Here is a 26,836-nt window from a genome sequence, read left to right on the forward strand (position 1 = left end):
TAATGGCAGTCCTACATGTTCTTAAGCAGCGACTCCCATTTACCTTTCTTTTACCTGTTTCCTCAAATCTCCCATACTTCCTCCTACTTGAACTGCCAGCTCTCATTGACATTGGATAATAGACATTTTAAAATATCTTTGTCAATATATGAGCAAAAAATGGTATCACTTTTTTTATTTGGATTTCAGTGATTCTACTGAGAATGAACATTTAAAGTATGTTTATTGACTGTTTCTGAATTGCTTATGTCCTCTGCCATTTTTCTACTGGGTTTTGTCTTAACTGTTTTCTCTTCTTCATGTATAAAGAATATCAACTGTCATTTTTATTAAAAATACTTTCTCTAAGTCATCGTTTGCCTTTAAATTTGCCTATAGTATTTTCTAACAAATTTCATTTTTACATAGTAAAGTCTCAAGTTTTTTTCTATATGGTTTCTCCCTTGGGAGTATGTGATGCTTAAAAACTCTGGACAATCAGAAAATACACTTAGAATTTAATATGTGATAAAGTTAGCATCTGTTAATGGGAAAATGTTAGATTATTTAATAAAATTATTTAGATTCATGTTCTTAGGTGTTTTTTTGGTTTCATTTTTACATCAAATTTTTAATCTACCTGAAGTTTATTTTTGTCCATGCTGAGGAGGAAGGATCTTATTTATTTTTCCCAAATGGTTACCCATTTATTTTATTTTTACTCAAATACTAAGTTCTTCTGTGTTTTATTTCTCTTATAAAGTTAAAATGAAAGTTGCAAGAAAATAGGAAAATAAAATGGATAATAAAATAGAAAAATAAAATGGATAATAAGTGATGGCATCTTTCAATTAAAACGTAGAACAGGATAGGGGATAAACAGGGAAAGAAAGTAATTGTAATTTGAATATTTTAAGTACAAGTTATGTGAGTTTATAGCAGTGCATGGGTTTTGACTATTTTTGGTTTTTGTTACCATTATCAATAATTGTGCCCTGAAATGTTTTTCTCAGATATGAATTGGGCTATATTTAGGGATATTTTAACATTAAGTTGAGATTGGAATATGATACTTTTTATAGCTTGCATGTTGCTTACATCTGCAGCCATTTCAGGTTTCTTTCAAGAATTATCTTTCTTTCTTTTTATCTTTTCTTTTTTAAATTTTTTAAATTTTAATATTCTATATTTTATATTAATTATATCTTTCTCTTATTCTACATCTCATAAATCATTCAATTCTTTTAAAAATATCCTAGCCTTATAAAGAAAACAACACTTACTCAGAATGGTCTTCATCAGCAAAGCACCCAAGTGGAAATTCTTGTCAATAAAATTTTAAGTGGCTAGTAAATTTGTTGAGAAGAATAACCTTTAAAATGAAGGCATAGCCAGAAATGAACTCTTTATATGATTCCTTCTGTGCTGCTTTTTTTTTTTAAAGATTTTATTTATTTATTTGACAGAGACACAGCAAGAGAGGGAACACAAGCAGGGGGAGTGAGAGAGGGAGAAGCAGGCTTCCCACTGAGCAGGGAGCCTGATGCTGGGCTCGATCCCAGGACCCTGGGATCATGACCTGAGCGGAAGGCAGATGCTTAAGGACTGAGCCACCCAGGCACCCCTCCTTCTGTGCTTTTAAAAAGACGTATTTCAGAACTAATTCTTTATTCACCATGAAAAAAAAAGAAAATTCAAGGACATCATTTTATTGACGTTGTACATTTTCCCTAACAAAGCAGTTTGAAGCACTTAAGTGTTCAAGTATGTATATTCCCTTCCTTATCAGGCTGTGTTGAAACTTTCATAACTGCAAACCTAGCAATGTCTAAAGGTAATACAATCTTCCTCTACTTATGATAGGCTTATGTCCTAAAAATATTGTAAGTTGAAAATGCAATACACCTAACCTATAGAACATCATAGCTTAGCCTCACCTGTCTTAAACATGTTCAGAACATTTGCATTAGCCTGCAGTTGGGCACAATCATCTAACACAAAACCTATTTCATAATTAAAGTTTTAAATATCTCATGCAATTTATTGAATATTGTACTGAAAGTGAAAAACAAAATCGTTGTATGGGTACAGAATGGTTATCAGTTGTTTACCCTTGTGGTTGCGTGGCTGACTGGGAGCTGCAGCTTGCTAGCCTGGGGGAGAAAATCAAAATTCAAAATTTGAAGTACAGTTTCTACTAAATGTATATTGCTTTTACTCCATTGTAAGGTCAAAAAATTCTAAGGTGAGTTGTCATTAGTTGGGAACTGTCTATATACTATATATATCTGTGCTGCAAAATACACAATGCTGTATCAGTTTAAGCTAGACAGACATTTGCTATATTCACTATTTTGCTATATTTCACTATGGCGATAGGACAATTTAAAAGTATTTGATGTCATAAATGAAACCCAAATCAGAGGCACCTGGGTGGCTCAGTCAGTTAAGTGTCCAACTGTTGGTTTTGGCTCAGGTCGTGATCTCAGGATCCTGGATCTAGCCTAACTCTGGCTCCTGGCTCAGCAGGAGTTTGCTTGCCCTCTCCATCTGCCTCTGCCCCTCCCCGCACTCACACTCACCGGTGTGTGCGCAGGCACTCTCTTTCTCTCTCTCAAATAAATAAAATAAATCTTTAAAAAACATGAAACCCAAATCAAATTAATAGGGTTAATTTACCTAGATCTCTGGGCAGCGGGGGGGGGGGGAACTAAACTAAATGGTCCTTTAAATAGTGTTTGGAACCTCCTTTTACTGTTCAAAGTGTAGTATATGGACCAACAGCTTGGACCTCACTTCTGAGCTTCTTAGACATTCAGAAATCTTAGTCTAGCCTAGACCTACTGAATCAGAATATGCATTTTAACAAGATTCCCTGCTCATTCGTATGCATGTTAAAGTTTGAGAAATGCTGTTCTAGATGAATAGTTTGAGTTTTACATTATTCCTTGCAGATTGTTCTTTTCGGAAAAACAAACAAAAACAGTATTTTCAGCTAAAATGCTTTTTAAATTTTAAATAAAGTTATGTGAAATAAAAAGTTGTAATTATTTGAAGTTATTTCAAACAGATATTTGCATTTTAAGATTCATTGTGGATATTTTTATCAACTTAAAAACTTTAATCCATAAGTAAAAATATAAGACAAGAGGAAGTTTTTGGAGGTGATGCATATGTTTTATGGCATAGAATTTGATGATGGTTTCATGGGTGTATACGGATCTCCAAACTCATCAAATTATATACATTAAATAAATACAGCTGTTTGTTATATCATTCATACCTCAGTAAAATGGTTTTATTTTTTATTTTTTTAATCTTTTTTTAAAATATTTTATTTATTTATTTGAGAGAGAGAATGAGATAGAGCATGAGAGCGGGGGAGGGTTGGAGGGAGAAGCAGACTCCCTGCTGAGCAGGAACCCCGATGCGGGACTTGATCCCAGGACTCCAGGATCATGACCTGAGCCGAAGGCAGTTGCTTAACCAACTGAGCCACCCAGGCGCCCCTCAGTAAAATGGTTTTAAAATACACTTCAGTTCTATTTATTGTCAGTTGCTAGAGCATACATGTATGTAGATAGGGGAAAAGGAGTCTATATATAAGATGAAGAAATGAGTTTAAAAATAGGGTTTTGGTTTTGGTTTTGGTTTGCTGGTTTTGTTTTTATTTTTGAAAGAAGATGGGTGAGTGGCCTTCTAAGAAACTACAAAACAGAAAATTAGAAGACCTTAAGTGGAAGGTATTTGAAAGAATAGAACTAAAATTGACAGTGGAATGATGTCTTAAAAACAGCTTTTGGAATTTTTATGGTGCAACCTTTTCATTTTCTTCTAAAAAAGAGCACCTCTCTATATAAGGGTTAAAAAGTGTCATGGTGAACAGTCACAGGAAGAATAACTCTTTAGTTTTTAGCTCTATACATTTTTTAAAAAGAGAGGTTCTAACATATGGAATGTGAAATTTTCAGTAGACTAAATGTTTTTAAAAGTGAATTTTTTATAGTTCAACTTTATCAGTTGGAAAATGTACATAAAGTTATGAATTGTTTCATAAAACACTTTTTGTGCATTAATAATTATTAATGGTAACTTTGTTTATGAATTTTGGATATTTTTATAAAACACTGTTGATTCTCAGTGTTTATAAGTATAAACAGAAACATCAAATAAACTTTCTTTTTAAGTGGAGATGTAACTGACAATACACATATCTTAACTGTACAGTTAATTGAATTTTTTATTTGTATATGCTCATTAATCTCCACCCAAATCAAGACATAAAACATTTCCAGCACCTCAGAAGGCTTCTTTATGCCTTTTCTCAGTAACCCACAAGGTAAACCACTATCTGACTTCTATTTCCTGTTTTTGTGTGCTATTTAAATTCACATAAATAGATTGATACAATTGAACTTTTTTGGGTCTAACTCCTTTCATTTAACATATCTATAAGATTCATCCATGTGGTCTACAGTAGTTCATTTTTAAATTATTGTGTAATAATTCAGTTATATAAATACACCACAGTATATTGATGGACACTTGGATTATTTCCATTTCTTAGGTATTGTCAGTAAGGATCCTATGAATATTCTTGTCCATGTCTTTTGATGGATGTGAGTTCTCATTTCTCTCGTGTGTATATACAGGAATGGAATATCTGGGTGATAGGACTGATAGCTTTAGTAGGTACTGCCACTCATTTTTTAAAGTGTTTGTATCAATTTACTCCACCAGAAATGTGTGAGAATTTCAGTTCTACATCCTCTCCAGTACTCGATATTGCTAATCTTTTTAATTTTGGCCATTGTGGAAATTGTGTGGTAGTATTTCATTTGTGATTTGTACTTTTTTGAAGACTAATGATGAACAGTTTTTCATATGTTTATTGGTTGCTGGATTACCCTTTTGTGAAGTGTATTTTGAAGTCTGTTACCTAGTTTTCTATTGGATTTTCTGTATTTCTCTTATTGATTTGTGAGGGTTTTAAAAAATGTGTTCTGGGTACAAATAAGCATTACAAATATTTTCTCCCAATTTTAACCTGTGTTTTCACTCTCTTAATGGTGTATTTTGATGAACAGAAGTTCTTCATTTTAATTTGTCCTATATCCTAACTTTTAGTCATTTCATCCTCTCCTGCCCTAGGTCATTAAGTTATCCTTACATGTATTTTCTAAGAAACTTCGTTGCTTTAACTTCTACATTTAGGTCTTTGGCCCATCTCAAATTAATTTTTGAGTATGCTGTGAGGTGTAGGAGTCAAGGTTAAAATCTTTCCCATTTGAATATCTAGTATATCAAGCACCATTTATTGTAAAGGCAAGCCTTTCCCACTGAATTGCAGTGGAAACTTTGTCAGAAATCACAAGACCGTAAATGTGTGGATTTGTTTTATAAAGTTTATTCTACTCCCATTGGTTTGTCTGTCCTTGCACCAATACCACACTATCTTGTATAAAGTTTAACCATTAGAAATACATTTCACTTGGATGAAATTAAATTGAATTAATTAGATATTTTTCTTCTTTCAATTTTCTGTCCATTATTTTTACTACATTATTATAAAATTATAAATCGTGTTTATCTGAAACTGCCATAATTCTCACTTTGCCTTTGAAGTGTGATTCTGAGCTATTGCTAATCTGATAGATGTGTGTAAAAGTGCTTCACAGAATGTCAGTTTGTTGAATGAAGTGAGTTCAAGTAGTACTTGTATCATTTATCATTGGCTCTGCTAACAGAGGCATGACTTTTGCTTTAAATTTGCACAGCTTTTAAAGACCTTAATTCAAGAGGGTAAAAAGAGGTTTCTCGTCAGCTCTTATTGGTACATAAGATTTCTCTCATCGGCCTTCTGTTTTGATTGGCATTGAAAAACTATGAATTTTTGAAAGATATTCTTTAAGGGTTTTTTTTGTTTGTTTCCAAATGATACTATCGTTTATAACTTAGAAGAGAAAATTGCACATTAAACATTAGGGTCTTAATCATACAGTGTATGTAGCTATACTGAAGCTTCCCTGGAGGATTTGTTAATTCTTGATTATTATTTTTTCTTTTTAGGAAAGGTTTTGGGAAACTGAGACACACACACACACATTTCCTCTGGTGCTGCCTATTTCTATATTAAAGCTGTTAGAGTGCTGGCAGATCTTACTGATTTATACTTATCTAAAGATTCCCGAGTCATTTTTTATTTGACTAGCTTCTGTGCATTTTATATTACTTATGTATATGCATGCATGTGTATGTAATACCTGTATATTCTAATTAAAATTTCTAAAATTTTAAGTACACTTAACTTTAATAACAAATAGTTTAGTTTAAAACATTGAAAACACAAAGGACAAAATAATGGTCATCTATCCCTTGTTATCCTGAATTAATTGCTATTAACAGGTTGACATGTTTCATTCAGTTTGGGTGATTGCTCTATTATTTTTGTAAAATTGATATGCATAAATTCATGGTAAGGATTCAAACCATGCAGAAAAACACAAAGATGAAAGTTTTTAAAAATTCCTTCATTTAGGAATAATTTTAAATAACTATCATTGCCATCAGTTTTTTTTTAAGATTTTATTTATCTGACAGAGAGAGCACAAGCATGGGGAGTGGTAGAGGGAGAAGCAGGTTCCCTACTGAGCAGGGAGCCCAATATGGGGCTTGGTCCCAGCACCTTGAGATCATGACTTGATCCGAAGGCAGACACTTAACTGCCTGAGCCACCCAGGTGCCCCTCATTGCCAATCAGTTTAACATTTTATATATCTTTTTAAATTGGATGAATGAATAGAAAATACTTTTGTAGGAGATGACTTCATATTCTGGATTCTTTCTTAATTCAGTTTGAATTTAATACAAAAAAGGAAATAAAACTGAAAGAGATGTGAAACTTGAAATAAATATTTGCCATGAGAGATACTTTTCCTTCAATTTTGGCTTCAATCTTGGCTTCATGTGTTTGGGGCTCTGTTGTTAAATGCACACATGTTTGTAATGGTCATGTCTTCTTAATAACATTATAAAATACCCTTCTTTATTTCTTTTTTTTTAAGATTTTATTTATTTGAGAGATAGAATGAGATAGAGAGAGAGCATCAGAGGGGGGAGGGTCAGAGGGAGAAGCAGACTCCCTGCTGAGCAGGGAGCTCGACGTGGGACTCGATCCTGGGACTCCAGGATCATGGAGTGGTGCCCTGGGAATTACATGGACTCCAGGATCATGACCTGAGCTGAAGGCAGTCGCTTAACCAGCTGAGCCACCCAGGCGCCCTACCCTTCTTTATTTCTAATAACAATTTTTGTCTTCAGAGTTTATTTTGTCTGAAATCAGTATAGATACTGTAGCTCTTTTGGTTTTTGTATGCAAGGTTTATCATTTCCCATCCTTTCACTTTCGACCTTTTTGTGTCTTTAAATCTAAAGTGTTTCTTTGAAGACAGCATGTAGATAGTTGGATTATTCTTTTTAAAAAATCCATCTGCCACGCTGCTTTTTAGATGGCATTTCTAATCCATTTACATTTAATTTAATTGCTAATAAAGTAGTACCATTTCGCTATTCTTGTATGTTTTAACTGTTTTTGTTCCTCTGTCCCTCTATTATTGCCTTCTTTTGTGTTACTATTTTCTAGTATACTACTTTAATTCCCTTACTATTTATTTAAATATATGTGAGTGAAAGTTTGTGTGTGTAGTTAGTTAGTTTCTTAGTGGTGCCCTGGGAATTACAATTAACATCTTAATTTATAACAGTTCAGGTTAATACCAACTTTCAATAACACATGAAAGCTTTACTCCTACATAGCCTAGTTTTCCTCTTTACACTATTATTTTTACAAATTACATCTTTCTACATTATGTGCTCATTAACATGGCATTATAATTATTGCTTCATGCAGTTGTCTTGTAAATAAGGGAAAAAAGGAATTACAAATGGAAAGTATATTAATACTGCCTTGTATTTGTCTATGTCAGAACCTTTACTGGTGTTCTTTATTTCTTCATATGAATTTAAGTTATCTCTAGTGTCCCTGTACTTTAGCCTGAAGGATTTCCCATATTTCTTGTGGAACAGGTTTCCTAGTGAACAGTTTTTGTTTCTTGGGAATGTCAATTTCTCTGTCAACTATTCTTGAAGGATAGTTTTACTGAATATAGAAATCTTCTGTTGACAGTCTCAGCCCTTGACTATTGCCATCCAGTGGCTTCTGGCCTCCATGTTTTCTGATGAGAAATCAGCTGTTAATCTTATGAGCTTCCTTTGTCATAATGTTACTTCTCTCCTACTTGCAAATTTCCTGTCTTTTGACAGTTTGATTGTGATGTGTCTTAGTGTGGATCTATTTAAGTTATTCTGTGTGGAGTTTATGAGCTTATTGAATGTTTAGATTAATGTTTTGTCTTAATCACATTTGCAAAGTTTTTGTCATTATTTCTTCAAATATTCTTTCTGCACTTCTCTCTTCTAAGATCCCCATTGTACTTATGTTGATGGTGTTCCATAGGTATCTGAAGCTCTGTGAACTTTCTTTCATTTTTTTTTTCTTCCAATTCTGCAGACTGGATAAGTTTAATTGGCCTATCTTCAAGTTCAGTGATCATTTATTCAGCCTACTCAAATGTACCATTGAATCCCTATAGTGAATTTTTCATTTTAGAGATTTTCAACTACAGAATTTCCATTTGGTTACTTTTTTTTATCATTTCTATCTCTTTATTGATGTTCTCTATTTGATGAGACATTCTTTTCATACTTTAGTTCATTAACATGGTTTCCTTTAGTTTTTTGAACATATTTAAAATAGCTGATTTAAAGTTTTTCAGTAGTAACTCCAATGTTTGGGCTTCCTCAGGGAAAGTTCCTATTGACTTTTTTTTTTTTTTTCTGTGTATGGACTGTATGTTTTTGTTTCTTTGCGTGTCTTATATTTTTTGGTTTTGTTTTGTGAAGGAGGGGAGGATTTTCAGAGGTCCATACTTTGCCATTCCTGCTGATGTCACTTATGTATTAACTTTTCTATATAAAACATTCTTAATATAAATCCAGATATTTATAAATTCTTACACCTTTCTATCTGACACAAGGCTATAGTCTCTTACATGGACTTCTAAGTATGAGATTTTATAAATAAAACAAAATCTGTCTATATTACTATTATAAGTACTGAGAAAAATGTGTTTTAAAAAAATTCACAGGGATGTCTTCTTGGATATCATGATGCTGGCAAGTAGGGGTAATGAACTTGGCATACTTTCCAGTTACTAAGTGCCTAGTACTCTACCAGCAGTTTAGATGCAATAATCAAACTTAGTCCTTACAGAATGTCTCTGAAGCTCTGAGAAGTTAAAGAGCTTACCCAGGACTACACAACTGGTAAATGGTAATCTAAAATGTAAAACTAATCTTTAACTTGAGTTCTTAAGATTTTAGTGGCAGTGTTATACTGTGTAGAATACAGTGTGTACTGCATTTTTGTGTAGCCCATAAACCAATCCCTTGAAAATCGCCTGTGGTGCTTATTGAAAGATAGATTCCTAGGCCCCAAACCTATGTATATTGAACCAAAATCTCTGAGATTTGGGCCTGGGGTGGATGACGATTCTCAGTTATGTTACTGGGGGAGTGGTGGTTTCTGGATTGCCTTTTTCTTATGACTTGGGCAAAAAAAACAAAAACAGTAAGCCATTTCAAGTTTATATAAAATATAATTCTACAATTCAAAGACCACTAAGTTTTCTTATAATTTTTGAATTTTGGAAGTACAAATTCTGCACTGCTATGAGAAGAATATATTCTGTAGTAATATAACAAAAAACTTTTGTTGTTCTTTCTATGCTTATTAGTATAAGCTACTGATAAATTACAGGTTTTATAACATGTCAAAGCTTTACATCTTTTATATGTATTATTTTACTATGAATTACATTTATTTATACATTAAAATTTAGTGGAAAATGTAAGCAGTGGATGAACCACCCTTTATTTTAGGTTGAACTCCCACCACCTGATCTTGGACCAAGTTCTGCATTAAATCAGACACTCATGTTGTTGCGTGAAGTTTTGGCATCTCACGATTCTTCAGTTGTACCATTAGATGCCCGTCAAGCTGACTTTGTGCAAGTATGTTATAAATCATTTTTAATAATTATACTTATTGCTCCCTATTATATATTCTGTTGAAATTCTGGCATTTTATAACCCATAACAATCCTTCTCATTGATTTTTTCCTTCAGATATTAAACCAGCTCTCTTTAATTTGAAAGTATTTTATTTAGTGATGCTCATTGTAAAAAACATTATGACTACTGTACCATTTAATCTTTTTAAAATGTACTTCTGTAAGTTGGCCCCCTTCCAGTTAGTTTGATATTCGTTCTGAAGTACTGTTCACCCAGGCCTGTATCACTGATTGGGGAATAAAAAATAAATTTCATTTTATTTTTCATTTAAAGGTTTTATCATGTGTCTTGGATCCTCTCCTCCAAATGTGTACTGTATCTGCCAGCAATTTAGGCACAGCTGACATGGCCACTTTCATGGTCAATTCACTATATATGATGAAGACAACACTAGCTCTGTTTGAGTTCACTGACAGACGTCTAGAAATGCTACAATTTCAGGTAAATTTTACCATAAGATGACAGCTTACTGTGATGGAGCTTTTTCTGTATACGATCTCAGTTACTGGCTTTAATCCAATTTCAGTGACCTACTTTCTATAAATCCTTTGGTATAATCTGATGGAAGTCCATACACACACACACACACACACACACACACACACACACACACACACACACACTCGGTAGTTTGGATTTGTTTGGGGGAAGCTAGAATATATAATAAATATGACATTTTATTCAAACCATAGTTTGTGATGATGGAATGAAGCTTTTCTTATTGATTGGAACAGTTATTCTGTATGCAGATTTCAGTTTCTGAACTGTGAATAATATGCTATATTTTTCAAGCTTTCTAGCTAATGCAGAAGGTGTTACAGAGGACAGATATATTTTTATCTATGTGTAAACCAGTGTTAGGCAAAACATTACAGTTTGTTATACCAGTGACTCTAGTCCTATAAGCCAAATGGTATTGCTTAAGAGTTTGTAAAGTGGCTAAAACAAAGCCATTTGTAAAATTTACCAGATACTTGGCTTCTGATTTTGAAATAGTGGATTTTGGTAAATATAATATTTTTAAGAAAAAACTCTGAATGTTCTGTGTTATTACAAGTATATAAGTAATTTGGCAGTGGCTATGGTAAAAATTCATTTGTAAAGTTTTAGGGGTTTCTAAGGAATAAGTTTTGATACATCTAAACTTGTGATATTTTCTGATTTCTAATTCCTTCTTTTAAAAGAAGTATAATGAAGTATGATTAATTTTCCTTCCTTACATAACTTTTTTTGTGGAATTAATAAAATTCTTTTTTTTTTAATTCTTTGGTTTTTACTGTATTTATCACTAATTCAACCCCCAAACTCAACCATTTGTCTAAATCTTTTCTCAAGAAGTTCAGATATATCAGGTGTTCATCAATCTGTTTTTTTTTTAAAGATTTTTTTTTTTTTTTTTTTATTGAGAGAGAGAGAGAATGGTAGAGAGCATGAGAGGGAAGAAGGTCAGAGGGAGAGGCAGACTCCCCGCTGAGCAGGGAGCCCGATGCGGGACTCGATCCCGGGACTCCAGGATCATGACCCGAGCCGAAGGCAGTTGCTTAACCAACTGAGCCACCCAGGCACCCCAATCTGTTTTATCCCCAATTATCTGTGTTTCTTAACTATTCTGTGGTCATGTTTTGCATTCCAAGGGGACAAGCCCCAGTGTGTAAGTGCCTAGGCAGCCTGTACTTATTCCATGCTTGCTGATTGGCTGTTGGCCATTGCTTGTTGCGTGGGCCAGCCCAGAGTCAGTGTGAGAGAGGACTGTACAATGATGCAGATACTGGAAGGTGTGGTTTATTTAGGCCCTCCAAAGAAAGTTCACCTTGTGGAGTAAAAGATTCTTGATTTTCAGAGTTTTTCTATCAGTAGTCTATTAATGTTCCTCCACTCTTACTTGCCTTCTTCCAGTGTTTCAAGTAAGGTGTTCAGACTAGTCTGATTCTCTTTTTTGTGGTAACTTATTCTGTCCATCTGGAAGCTTGTAAGGATTTTCCTTTGAGTTCAGATATTTCCTCAGGATATTTTTTGGTATGTCTCTTTTTCTATTATTTCCATTTGGATTTTGCAGAGCCATTTCAGTCTGAAGATTCAACCCTTTCTTTTGCTCAGTAAAGTTTTTTACTATCTAATTAATTACCACTTTTCCATCTGTTACTTTTTGTATTCTGAAGTTCCTGTCCTTAGTTGGTTTTATCTCTAGAATCTCTCTTCTAATTTCTTTTTATATCTTTAATTTAATCTTTCTTTGATATTACTGTATTACTTTTCTTCTGTTCTTCTTCAGATACTCATTTGGTTTTAGCAGTAACTCTTTCATTAAATGTTTATATTTACACATCTTGTTTTTCTTTGATTTCCAGTAAGTCTAGTGACTGAGGGCTCTAATTGTACTTCCTTGGACATTCACTTAAAAAAAAATTAAAGTACTCTGTGTCTTTTTTTTTTTAAAGATTTTTATTTATTTATTGAGAGAGAGAGAATGGTAGAGAGAGAGCACGAGAGGGAAGAGGGTCAGAGGGAGAAGCAGACTCCCTGCTGAGCAGGAAGCCCGATGCGGGACTCGATCCCGGGACTCCAGGATCATGACCTGAGCCGAAGGCAGTCGCTTAACCGACTGAGCCACCCAGGCACCCTACTCTGTGTCTTTTAATAGAGTTGCCTCCGGAAAAGATATTTGTTCTAATTATTCAGATGGGTTTTCTCTTAGAACATACTCACGTCTTTTAAGTTAACGTTTTTTAAGGGGGGAAGGGCTCAGCTATTGGAGTTTACTTGGATAACGGCAAGCATTCGGCTATGAAGAGCACAGTCAGTATACTGTGCCGTGGGCAAACAAACTGGTAAAACTGAGGGAACTCCCTGGTCAGGAAAAGATGGAAGACTCCCAAACTCTCGGGCCTATACTGGTAAGAGTAAGGGAGCAGCAGGCTTCTTCCCACTTGGGGATACTTCAGCCCATCAGGGGAGTCCACTTGTGTGGATTTTGCCCCCATTAGCATTGGATGGCTTCCTCAAAGATAACACAAAGCGGGTGAGCATATACAACTCACATCTGCTAGTTCACATCTTCATGGGCAGTTCCTAAACCTGAAATCTTTGACCAACCTCCTGCTGGGTCCTCAGCTCTCCCCTAACTATAACAAACCTGCTTCTCCAGACGGCACATTTGATTGGTTGAGTCGGTCCAGTAAGTTGGGAGGGTAAGGGAATGTGGAGGTCAGAAACATAAGGCCTTCATCTTCCCAGAAGTCTTCCTAAATATTTTATTTTACACTGTTGTTATTTTTTAGTGTTTCTTGTTTTTTGTTTGTGTTTTGCTTTGCTTAGTGCCATCTTTTGAAAAAGCTGACAGGCAACTCAGATTTTTTGACTAGTGGCTAGTCCTGGAGTCCTCTTCAGTTATCATTTTTAAAGTGAGACTCTCTCCCTTTTGTAGAAGGACTTCCTCTTTGGGGAAGGAAAAGCTTTTGTCACAGAAGCAGCTCCTGTGCCTCATGGTCTGGCCTCATAGCCACTGCAAGGAGCAAGTCCCTGATGAAGAGCTCACTCCAGGGTGGTCTACTTCTACTCTCATCAGTCCTATTCCTCTCTTAAAACATGTTCTTTCTGTTGTGTTTTATTTTAGATTGAGGCGCATTTGGACACACTTATAAATGAGCAAGCTTCTTATGTTTTAACTAGAGCAGGCTTGAGTTCTATCTATAACACCCTACAGCAACATAAGCCTGAACAGGTAAGCACATGCTGGATCCTAATTAGAGAAATGCCCATTTAGAGCATGGGTTCTAGAGCTAGACTCTAGTTTGAATCTTGGCTCTGCCACTTAATGTTGTTTTTCACTGGGAAAGTGACTTATCTCTCTGTATCTATTTCCTCATCTGTGGAATTGGGGTGATGTTAATATCTGTATCATAGTGTTCTGAAAATAAAGTGAGAAAATACATGTACAGTTCCTAGATGACTACCCGAGATGTAGTAGAGTGCCCCCAAATATTAACTGTCCTTTTTACTATGGTAATTTTGGTTAAAAATAATGGAAAAAAACCTTTCGTATTATAAAATATATAAAGGATATTCATACTGATAAATTTTCCAGAGTCCTATATCACTATGAGTTAATTGAATGCATAGATTACTGTGTAAATGCAGTCATCCCCTTTTTAACTTAGTGAATCTTGGTCTGTTACTTTGGAAAGGTAAATACTTTGAGGCCAGCATAAGATCTTGTTAAGCTATAGAACTACAATGGAAACAGAGAAGGGAATGGGGGAACCCGAGAAATCTATGTCAGGATCTTTCTTTAAAAAGCAGAGAACTCTGATGGGAGGGATGGGGGAGCTGGGTGATGGACACTGGGGAGGGTATATGCTATGGTGAGCCCTGTGAATTGTGTAAGACTTTTGAATCACAGACCTGTACCTCTGAAACAAATAATACATTATATGTTAAAAAAAAGGTAGGAAGGGAAAAATGAAGGGGGGGAATCAAACAGGGAGACGAACCATGAGAGACTATGGACTCTGAGAAACAAACTGAGGGTTCTAGAGGGGAGGGGGTAGGGGGTTGGGTTAGCCCGGTGATGGGTATTAAAGAAGGCACGTACTGCATGGAGCACTGGGTGTTATATGCAAACAATGAATCATGGAACACTACATCAAAAACTAATGATGTAATGTATGGTGATTAATATAACATAATAAAATAAAATAAATTAAATTAAATTAAAAAAATAAAAAGCAGATAACTCATTTAAATGGCATTAACATGAAGAATATTTGTAGTCCAGGAACTTTTAAATGAGGCTTTCAGAAATAACCAGTTCCAAATTTTTTATTCTGATAAGGCAGCAAGCAAATTTCTACCAAAGAGGAATCAGTTCTGCTGCTGTTTTATACTACCTACCTAAAATTGTCAGAGTGCAACTTCAAGCCGCCATGATTTACTGACATTTTCTAAGTGCTTCCTTGCGTTTTGCCTTGCTTCTATGTAAATCTGAAATATCCTGGTATTCCCATTGTTAATAAACTTGTGTTTTTCACTCCCTCCAACAAATATGATTGCGTGCCTTCGTGCTAGTTACATAAAAATGATCAAGTCGTAGTCTCTGCTGTAGTTGACGTTGAAGAGATGACACTTGAGTTCTTTGGAAAGGAGCTGAATTTCCAAATTTGGGGAATCTATTAATAGACTATAGTTCATAAATGAACTGAAACTATAGCACCTTTTTTTACATCTTGTTTTTGCTGTTTTGTTTTGTTTTGTTTTTTAGGGCTCTTTAGCTAATTTGCCCAACCTAGATTCTGTGGCACTGAAGGCTGCAATGGTAAGTGAATAGTAAAGCATTTCAACATAGGTTTCCTCTATACTAATTATTATTAACTTTTTCCTGGGTGGTAATTTTTATCTCTTGATATACTACATTCACATTGGGTGCAAGAATGTTTCCTTTAACTAAGGTCTGACCAAGACATACGTTTGTAGTAGTATTCCACTCTACCCTAACTCCTCATCATTCCTGTTTAGGTTTTCTTGATTTTCAGAGTTTTACTTTTAACGTAATGGAGAAACAGAAATGACAGATGAAAAGTTGTTAGGCTATATATCATTAAAGACTTCCTACTGTTAGTGATCTTTGACTTAACAGTTCTTGATTTCTTCCTGAGATGATAACTGAAATTGGATTCCAGTCTTAAAATAATATATTACTCTTGAGTGTGAGACTCCTCAAACTCCACTTTATTTCCTTCTTTTCAAGTGAGGAGCTTGCCTGCACATCTGTGAGCACCACTTCTTGTAGCATGTTTCCATGTCTTACGTATATACTTGGCACGTATGTATATCCACCAGTCAGATGACACTTGTTTAGCCAACATAGGATGACCTTGTTTGGAAGCTTTGTAGTAATAACAACAGTGTCTTTAGCATTTATTGAGCATGCTAGTGTTTTTCGTATGCTAACTCTAATCCTCTGAACAAACCCATTCAACCTAGCACTGACATTCTCAACTCCTATATGCCTCTCCTATCCTAAGTATTTAAATACTCCCCACAATGGCTTGACTTCAGCACACAGTTCTCCTGGATGACTTTTGATACCAAGGCTTTGTTACCTATCATCTTACAGAGCTAAATTATATGAAAGGGATAAGCCCACAAGATACGTAACAATGCAAAGAGTGCAGAACCAACAATATTAATATTAGAGAAGATAGATTTTAAAAACACTAAATAAAATAAATAAGGAATATTATGTCATGATAAAAACATATATACACATAGAGAGAAATAATTATAACTTCTGTTCATCAAACATCACAGTAAAAACTATAAAAATATGAAGATTTTATTCTAACAAGTTTAAAAATAAATAAAAATGAATAAATTTTAGATTAATTAAAAAAGGTAAGTGTCTTAGAAAGTTAAATACACACTCACCCTACTACCCAGGAGTCCCACTTCACGGTATTCTCCCCACTCCCGAATGAGGACATAAGTCTACACATTACAAAGATCAGTAACCTTAGTTAGTACTCAATGAATGTGTTTCCTCCCTCTCTCTCTCCCCCACCAACACATATCCAGTCCATAATATAAACCCACAAAATATATTTAAACCCCATTACAAATTATTTTGTGCTTGCTCTTAAACTTTAATAGCAGTTCAGTTGAATATCTCTCTCTCTAAAGAAACAGAATCTTGTTTTGTGTGTGGTCCATCATTTTATATATAACTGTCTGTTGCCTTCACTTGAATGCTTCAGGGCACTTCAGTTCAGCATATCCCAGAATTGAACTCTTTAAATTAAGTCTTTCCTGCCCCACCCCCAGGTCCTCTTCCAAGTTTCCCAACACAGAAAGTGGTAAGAGCATCTGTCCATTATCATTTCAACATTATCTGCTGTTTCCTAGGCATCCGATTACTAAGAATTGGGATGAAGATAGACGTGATCTAGTAAGGAGTGTAGCTGTTGCACAACTAAATAAATGTGAAAAGAATACAGTTATGAATTGTGATAATGCTGTGAATTAAATTATACAGATCCAGATCTGGAAGTCAGCCCTTACACCTTGTCACTAACCACATGCTGATGGTTTTACTGTCCAGTTCTCTCAAATATCTCCTCTTCTATTTACCATGTTACTGTCCTTGTGGTCTAAGATGGCTTCAATAGCCACCTATTTGGTATTCTTGCATCTACCATTACAACCTTCCCTCCTTCTTGCTGTAGCCAGATGTAGCTTCTTAAAACTTAAATCAGATTATTCCCCTCCTTCAATGGTTTCCTAAATGCTTTTACCAGTAAGAATTAAAATCCTTTAAAAAAGCGTAGGAGACCTACATGAACCGATCTCTGTTAGCCATTCTCTTTCTCACCTCAAGCCTTCACCCATGCTATCCCATGCATGCTACCCCCTGAGCCCCCACTACACACTCTCTTACTTAATCCCTATTCATCTCTTAAGATCTCACTTCACATGTTCTTTCTTCAGATTCTTTTGCCAAACACAGAAACTAGGTCCATCCTCCTGGTTTACACTTTTATAGTACTTTGGTGTTTTCCTTCATAGCATCTAACATAATTTGTAATTATATATTTACTTACATTATTATTTGTTTATTACCTTTCTCAGTAGATCATAAGTTCTGTGAAGCTAGGGTCTGGCCTCTTTTGCTGACCATTATACACACTTTACCTAATATAGTACCTTCCTAATAGTAGGTACTCAATAAATATTAGTTGAATGAATAGGTAAATTAACAATTAACAAATACAGTGGATTTAAGAAAGTAAGGTAGACTTGAAATCTGATGACCTTTCTTGTTAATATTGTTACTCAAAAGTTTGGTGAAGGAGATTAAGATGAATGACATGGATTCAGAATTTTACAAGTAGCTATTGCTGATATTGACTACATTAAGAAGTTGACACTTTAGAGAATTTTAGTTAGAATGTTGAAGCAATAACTCATTTTGATCACAAAGAACTCATTATTTGTATCATGGTATGTTTGCTAAGATTTAACCCTTATAAAGTGATGGTTGTATTTGAGATGTCTACTAACAAATATATGCACTTTATGTTTTGCTCTTTCTCTGTTTCATGTAGGTTCAGTTTGATCGTTACCTCTCAGCCCCAGACAGCTTGCTGATGCCACAGCTGAACTTTCTTCTAAGTACCACAGTGAAGTAAGTATTTTTTGGTTGCAACTAGTTGGTGAAGATTCATATATTTTTAAAAATACTATGCACATTTCTTGGAAAAAATTTATTTTCAGGAATAGATTTACCATTGAAGATCTGTAGTTTTATGCCTGAGGTCCCCTAGGAGATCTGACCTGACTCTGTTCATACTTACTGCTTGCACGTACGCAGCTCCAAAATCTCTATTTAGTGAATGGTTTATAAAATTAATGTGAATATAATTGGATGTATATAGCCATAATACCAAATTCCCTTATATTAACTAACATGTCAGAATGACATTGAAAATGTCATGGGAGATCAATAATATATTAATTGCACAGTGCAGATGAACTACTTTATGGACTATTTTGGATCTGTAGATATGTTTTTAATTGTTCATTATCACATATTTATCAGGAATGTGTTCAAGACAAAGAACTATACATTAAAATCTTAGAATATCACATAAGAAACAGATCATATTGTCTGAGTTTCTTGATTATAAGGAAAATATTGACAAATTTAAATTTTCTAAAAAAATTAGACAACTCTATACGTTTTTTTTTCTTTCCATTCACCCAGTTGTGTATTAAATGCTTTCTGTATAACAGGCACCAAGGATTAAGATTTAAAAGACATTTGCACTGTCTTCATGGAGATTATAGTCTGTTGGGTCATTTAGACATGTGAACAAATATTTATATTAAAAAGTATAATAAGGAAAGAACAATTGAACTTGAAGAAAATATTTCAATTATCTGCAAGGATGCAGTGATACAGAGGTGGTGCTACACTTGTTTTCTGTTTTTCCGGAGAGTACGTCTACAGCAATAAATAAAGCAAGGAGGCAACTCTTGGTTCAACATGCAGAAAAATTTGATATCAATTAGAATTGGCTGGAAATGGGATGGACCATTTTTTTCTCAGGCATAGAGTTAGGGAATTTTCCCATATTAGGTGTAGTTAGAGTGAATGATTTTAATTTTTTTTTACTTTTATGTTTTATTATCCTGAAAGATCTCATACTATCTACATAATGGAAGGCTAAAGACCTGAGAGATGGTAAAAGAAACTCCATTATGCCATGGCTCAAATTGTTGTATGTGTTTCTTAAATTATTTTTTTAAATGAATACCTGCAGCTCTTTTAGATTTAACCACATGTTTCAGTCTTAGCATTTGAGTGTTGAGTTGTTTGGGACATCACTAAATATAAAACATACCATTATTCTTTTCATAATATGCCAATTGAGGGGAAATTTTAATGTGTTTTATAAAGGATGGCATGCAGCCAAGATGCCATAAAGGAGAAAATGGACAAATTTGGCTACAAAACACTTGAAAGTTTGTTTTTTTTTCACAGAAAACAACAATATAAACTAAGTTAAAATATAAACAATAATGTGGAACAATATTTGCAAGTTATGTAACAGACAAGTTACCCTTAATATTGAACAAAATCCCACAAATCAGGACAAAACAGTAGAAAAACAGGCACTGTATGTTTGGACAATTCACAGAAGACATGCAAGTGGCAAATAAATATATGAGAACATAATAATGATCAAAAATGCAAATTAAAAGAGCAGTGAGAATTTCTGCCTGTCAGATTACTGACAATAAAAAGTTTGTTATATGCTAATGGAAAGGGTCTGGGAAAATGGGCATTATTTCATATGCTATTGATGAGAATATAAATTAGTACAATCCTTTTAGAGGGCAGTTTGACAGCATTCAACAAAAATTTTAAAAGTGTACGTCCTTAGACTCAGGGGTACTTCTAAATAGATTTTTCCCTCCCTTTCATAAACTTTAATAATAGTTTAAAGTAAAATTACAGAACTAGCAGTGGAATTAAGCACTTTCTATGACTCTATCTGAATTCTTTATCTGTGAGGACTCCTCAGATTTTCTAGAGCTTAAATGATATTTCAAATCAGATGTTTGTCTCCTATTACTGAAGTATTTTAGTTTTCCATTTACTTTTACTGTTTTATTGATTAATAATAATAATAATGTAAATTTTGTTGTTTTATTAACAGCCAGATGAACATAGTTTTTGGTATATTGTTTTAAAATCTAAATTTTTTATATTAGTATTTTGTTTTTATAGTATGTACCTAACATCCTGTTATAAATTCTTACTAATATAGTGACATTTAAAAATTGAGATATGTGGGGTGCCTGGGTGGCTCAGTCGTTAAGCATCTGCCTTTGGCTCAGGTCATGATCCCAGGGTCCTGGGATTGAGCCCCACATCGGGCTCCCTGCTCAGCAGGAAGCCTGCTTCTTCCTCTCCCACTCCCCCCTGCTTGTGTTCCCTCTCTCGCGGTCTCTGCCTCTGTCGAATAAATAAATAAATAAATAAATAAATAAATAAATAAAATCTTTAAGAAAAATAAAATAAAAATTGAGATACACATATAAGTAATAATAGGACAACTAAGAGAAATTGGTTACTACCTATTTAACAGTATCACTTTTTTCATTCAGAAAATTTCTAATGTTGTTTGCAAAGTATTCTAAAATTAAAATGTAACCTGTGAATATATTTTCAGAAGAAAAAATATGATAGCAATTTGGCTACTTATTTTAAAAATCAGGGCTGTTTTGAAAATAAAGGACATTTTATACAGTTAAGATTCACCATGAAAGCAGATTTTCTAACTGCTTTTTTTCCCTTTTTTTTTGATTGATGGCATTTTCTTATTTTCAAAATTAACTTTTATCCTTATTTCTGCTACTGTAGAGGCACAGTGTTTATTTATAAAACATTTGAGACAATAGGACCAGAACTTTTATTCAGCTAAATTTTGAACCTTTTCAAAATGATAATTCATTTTTAATCAAAATTAATTTCATATTTTTATGTCACCAATTTATTTTCTATTCATATTTTATTTAAAATGTCAGTTGTTTATTTGAAATAACTTTGAAGTGTAAAATATTCTTTTTTAATCTTTTTAAAATTTTGTTAATATTCTGCTCTCCTGCACTTTACTGTGGTTGCAGTACCTTTGGGACACCTATCACTCTTGTCTCCCTTTTCTTTGTCCTAGAGTTTGACTGCCTTTCAGAGGAGATTTTGATTGAATCCCTCAGCCTCAAAATAAACTATTGAATAAATTTAAATAACCAGGAAGCAAAGTTGTATAGAAAATGAAGAAAAGGGAAAGAAAATAGGTTTAAGGAATTCTTCCTTCCTTTCTTCCTTGGGGTGAATTAGAAGGGTGTGTTCTTTTTTCAGTGCCAAACTCCAGTATTCACCTTTCAATGGTGTAAATACAGAGATTGGATTACAGAAACCATATTTAAAAATACATAAGTTATTCTCAATGTCTTTTCTTCATGATTCAGAATTATTTCTATGAGTAATTTAAGAAATAAAGGAAATTATAGATGCTTCCTAAAGTGAGCATATCAGAAACTGGATGTGATTTGAGAACTCTTGTTCAGGGATCTTCCTCTATTTTATATACTAGGAGAATAATGTACTAATTAAAAAATAATGGCTTTAAAGGAAGTATTTTTTTAAAGAGGTAGACAGAATAATTTTTCTTTTTCCTCTTTCCTTTAACTGCCTCCTTTTAAGCCACCCGTATTAACTGTCAGGAATACCTGTATCAATAAAAATAAAGTAAGTTTTGGGGGAAAATAGGACTACTAGGGAAAGAACAGCTACTGGAAACCTGTGAGCTGAAAAATAACTGGAGCTTGCATAATGCTTTAGAGACTTCAGAAAGTCCAAGCCTTAAAAACAGAGTTAATTTAGTCCTACAGTAAAGGCTACTTTAGACTCAAAGAAGCTTAAAAACAAACTCCAAAAGATCATGCTGATCTTTAACTAAATTAAATGCCTTCCAGAACAAAACTTAGCACTCATAAAGATGACAACAAATACAATCAACAGTGTAGCATTTATAATGCAATAAAAAATAACTTAGGTGAAGTAGTAGGAAAATATGAACCAAAACTAGAAAAAAAATCTGTCAGTAGAAACAAACTGACAAATGACAATTTATAGAACTAGCAGGTAAAATCTTTTAAGACAGCTATTTACAGTGTGTTCAGGGACTTAAAGGAAAACATACTGAGAGAAAAAATAAGGAATTTTACAAAATGAGAATTCTATACCCAAAAAGTATCATATCTAAAATGAAAAATTAACTGAGTAGGTCTAACTGTCAGTTGGACACCTAGAAAGATCAGTCGGCCTGAAAAAAGTACAGTAGAAACTGAAGCACAGATAAAAAAAATTAAATACTAGAAAAAGATGGAGAGTCTTAGTGAATTGTAACATAATATTAAGCAATCTAAAGTAGGTATAACTGGACTGTCATAGTGAGATTGAGTCAGAAAAAATTTGAAGAAATAAAACTTTTTCCAAATGTGATGGAAAACATGAACCCACAGACTCAAGAAGTTAAATAACCCAACAGAGAAGACCTTACCAAGGTACATCATAATCAAATTACTGAAAACCAGTGATAAAGAGAAAAATCTTGAAAGCAGCCAGAGGGAAAAAAACAGTTTGCAGGGAATAATGGTAAGTATATTATATTACTGACTTCTTGTTAGAGACAGTGCAAACCAGAAGACAATAGAATATCATCTTTAAATATCTACTTTGATAGTGTTTTCATTAAGAGTATCTTTCAAACTGAAAGAGCAATAAATACATTTTGAGATAAACAAAAGCAGAGAGGATTTATTGCTAGTATACTGCACTGTAAGAAATGATAAAAGAAGTCCTTCAGGCTAAAGGAAAAGAATACCAGAAGAAAACTCACAGAGAATAATGAGCACAAGAAATACTAAATATAAATATAGTTGATCGTTGACCATTTATAACAAAAATACAATGAATTGTGGAATTTTTAACATATAGAAATAAAATTTATGACAACAAATACATGAAAGATGGAGTGGGAGGAAAGTAGAAATGTACGTACTTATAAGGTTATATAATATTTTTGAAGGTACATTGTGAACCTTGCAGCAAGCTTTTGAACAAAAATTATCTTAACATGCCAATAGATAAAATAAGATGCTAAAAAACCATCATAATGAAACAAAGCAGAGAAGGAAAAAGAACGGAGGCGCAAATATAAAAAAAAAAAAATAGCAGGATGACAGACTTAAGTTCAGCCTTATAAATATCTATATTAAATGTAAAAGACTTACATACTCCAGATAAAAGGCAGAGCTTCTTAGATTAGATGAAAAAGCATGGCCTGTCTATGTATAAGAAATCCACTTTAAATATAAGGATACAGATATTTAAAAGTAAAAAGATGGTAACAGATATACCATGCAAATACTAATCATAATAAAGCTAAAGTAGCTATATTAATATCAGAAAAATTAGACTGCAGGACAGTTACCAACGATAAAGAGGGACCTTTTATAATAATAGAATCAATTTATGAAGAAGATATAATTATCTTAAATATGTGGAAATAATAGCAGAACTTCAAAAAACAAGCAGTATAAGCTCAAAAAATTTAGGAATAAAAGATACACTGACAATTATAAGTAGATATTTCAACATTGCTATCTTGGTAGTTGATAGAAAAGGTAGACAAAAATCTAGTATGGTGTAGAAGAACTGAACAATGCCACTAATCAGCTCAACCTAATAGAAAGATATAGAATACCACACACAACTATAGAAGGTAACATTCTTTTCAAGTGCATATGAAACATTCACCAAGCTAATATAAGAATGAGCAAAAAAAGAACTGAAAAAGTATAATCCACTAGTGAATATTTCCATCTATGAACATGGGAATTTTATTTTTTCAGATCTTTTAGAATTTTCAATCAAGTTTTGTCATTTCCTCATATAATCTTCTCTATATATTATCAGCTTTATTCCTAGGAAGTAATTCTGTGACTATTATAATAAGATCTTTTATTTTCCATTACCTGTTCTAATTAGATATTGCTGGTATATAGGAAACATACTAAATTTTATATGATAATTTTGAATCTGGCCAAGCAACTAAACTCTATTTTAGTTCTGTTAGCTTATCAATTGTTTAGTTTTTGGTAAAGACATCTACAAACAATGAGTTTCATTAATCTTTTTCGGTATTTATAACTAAACTCATTATATTGGTTAAGAGCTCCAGGGTAAATGGTAGATGTAATAGTGAATGTGCATCTTATTTTGAACTTTAGTGAAAATATTTCTGTTTCATCATTAAGTGTGATGTTTCCTGTAGATTTTCAGTGTTCCAACATAGTCACATAGTATTCTTCTCAAACTGGTTATGTGATATAGTTAAACCAATAAATTAAATATTACTTCAATCAAAATTCCCATGGAACCACTTCATTACATGTTTATCTAGAAAAAAGTATGGGAGAGGAGACTAGTTACTTTTGAACATCTTCACAGTTATCACTGTGGTCCAAAGGAGTGTCATTTGTGCCTGTATTATCACATTAGCTTCTGAACTATTCTGTTTTTACCCTTGCCCCACCCCAACTCCTACAATGTAATCCATCTGAATACCTCAATAAGATTGATTCTTTAACTTCACTTAATCCTTCCAGTGAGTCCATGAATTACTATTTCCTCTTTACAGAAGAGGACATTGCTTAGAAAGGTTAAATGAACCAAAGGCAAGCAATTAGTAAGAAGCAGAGCCAAGATTTGAATCCAGTATTTCTGATTCCAGAACCTATTCTCTTTAACACTGGCCTGCACTGTATTTTTATTAGTCCTATGTTGAGATTATATTATTATTTTTAAAGGAAGCCCAAAAATGTTTGCATGGTAGGTAACACTTATGTGAGATATGTGGGCAGGGTGTTAATGTAAAATACACTTTTTTAAAAAAGATTTTTTTAAAAAAATAATCTTGATACTTAGTGTGGGGCTTGGACTCACAACCCCAAGACCAAGAAGTCGCACGTTCTTCTGACTGAGCCAACCAGGTGCCCCTAAGATATACTTTAATTTTACAGTGAGTGACAGAAAACTGACCTGGGATGAAAATTAACTTGACTCATTGTGACGTCTTTGATGTTTGTATTATGTTAAAAGAAAAATCAAAATTCTTTAACCAATCTATTATTTATAAGTATATTATCATCTTTTCTTTTTAGTTTTTCAGGCTTAAACTGTTAATGACTTCTTCTCTCCTGTGATGCATTTGATTGCACTCTTAACTGTGGTTCTGTAATAAAGCTCAATTTAGTGATCACAGAGCCTGAATGTTGAAATAAGCTATTTTTAGAAATGCTGGGTTTATGGTAATGATGAAAGTTGTGTCATGTTGTTATGGCAACCAAAATCCTAAAGTACTGATTAATGACAAGCTCACTGATTCTGGAAGTAAGCAGTTCATTTCTTATCACAGCTAAATGCTTTAAATAATTATTTAAAATGTTTTGTGAACATGTTTTAAAACGGATGATATCCTCATTTAGTCATATATTAGTCTTTATTAATATTTTTGAGATTTATAATACTAAATTTTTAGGACATTGTGATATTTATAACTGGACAAATTGAATTTCTTAATGCATGGTATTCTGATGCATGAGAAAAGTATTGCCCTTCTGTACAATTTTATAACATCTTCATCGCCTCCTTCAGTTTCTTTTTTCTTTTCTCCAGTAATTAATTAACTACATGACTATTATCCTTGATATATGATACACTGGTATAGCAAACTACTTTCTAAATATAAGAAAGACTTTCAGAAACTTGGAAATAGGGCACATCGGGTCTGGGAAAGCAGTGTGTCCTTTCCATGTCACACTGAAGCATTGTTAACAGACCCTTTGAGAATTATTTAATTATTTGGGGGGATGTTTCATAGTCTGATGCTCTGCTTTTTGTTCATTAAAGACCCCATGCTTCCTCATGTCCTGTGTATTTTTTTGCTCCATGGGACATTAACCCGTTTTTTGTCTAAACTGTTTTATTCTAACCTTCGTTTCCAAATGCCTGTAAATGACCAGTTCCTCAAAATGACCAGCTTTACCATCCTAATAGTTTCCTCATGAAGGAGTTATTAAATTTTTGACATTCTTTCATTCTTTATTTGTATGAGTTATGTTTTTATTTTTTGAAAGTTCTGTTTGCACTATGAAGATTATTAAACTGTCCAGAGGCCAATAGAGCACCACCTAATAAATTACTACCTACGAGATTTTCATGGATAGTAAAGAGACCAAGGAAGTTAATGGTCTAACTTTATAGATGATCATAGCTTACATTCAAAATTTTTTTCCCTTTCAACTGGCCTTTTTGCATATTCTTTGATCATGTGAAAAGCAGGACCTAGGTTTAGATTTTAACCTACAGAAATAATTCTGACCAGTGTCTACAATAGCCAAACTATGGAAAGAGCCCAGATGTCCATCAACAGAGGAGTGGATAAAGAAGATGTGATATGTATGTGTGTGTGTGTGTATATATATATATATGTGTGTGTGTGTGTGTGTATACATATACGCTCTCACACACACACACACA

At 33.5% G+C, this 26,836-nt stretch overlaps 1 protein-coding gene across 1 annotated transcript in view; it reads left to right on the plus strand.

The window, feature by feature from the left end:
* COG6 (component of oligomeric golgi complex 6) overlaps positions 1 to 26,836 on the plus strand; it is an 89,451-nt gene that overhangs the window by 54,233 nt on the left and 8,382 nt on the right. The window contains exons 14-18 of the mRNA XM_028106040.2: positions 9,979 to 10,110; positions 10,444 to 10,611; positions 13,784 to 13,891; positions 15,428 to 15,481; positions 18,267 to 18,346. Coding sequence (XP_027961841.1) covers positions 9,979 to 10,110; positions 10,444 to 10,611; positions 13,784 to 13,891; positions 15,428 to 15,481; positions 18,267 to 18,346 — 542 coding nt within the window. The remainder of the gene's footprint in view (positions 1 to 9,978; positions 10,111 to 10,443; positions 10,612 to 13,783; positions 13,892 to 15,427; positions 15,482 to 18,266; positions 18,347 to 26,836) is intronic.

The sequence above is a fragment of the Eumetopias jubatus genome, unplaced genomic scaffold (genome assembly GCF_037043125.1).
Source record: "Eumetopias jubatus isolate StellerSeaLion01/CBP00866 unplaced genomic scaffold, mEumJub1_p1.0 scaffold_3, whole genome shotgun sequence".
Classification (NCBI taxonomy): Eukaryota; Metazoa; Chordata; class Mammalia; order Carnivora; family Otariidae; genus Eumetopias; species Eumetopias jubatus.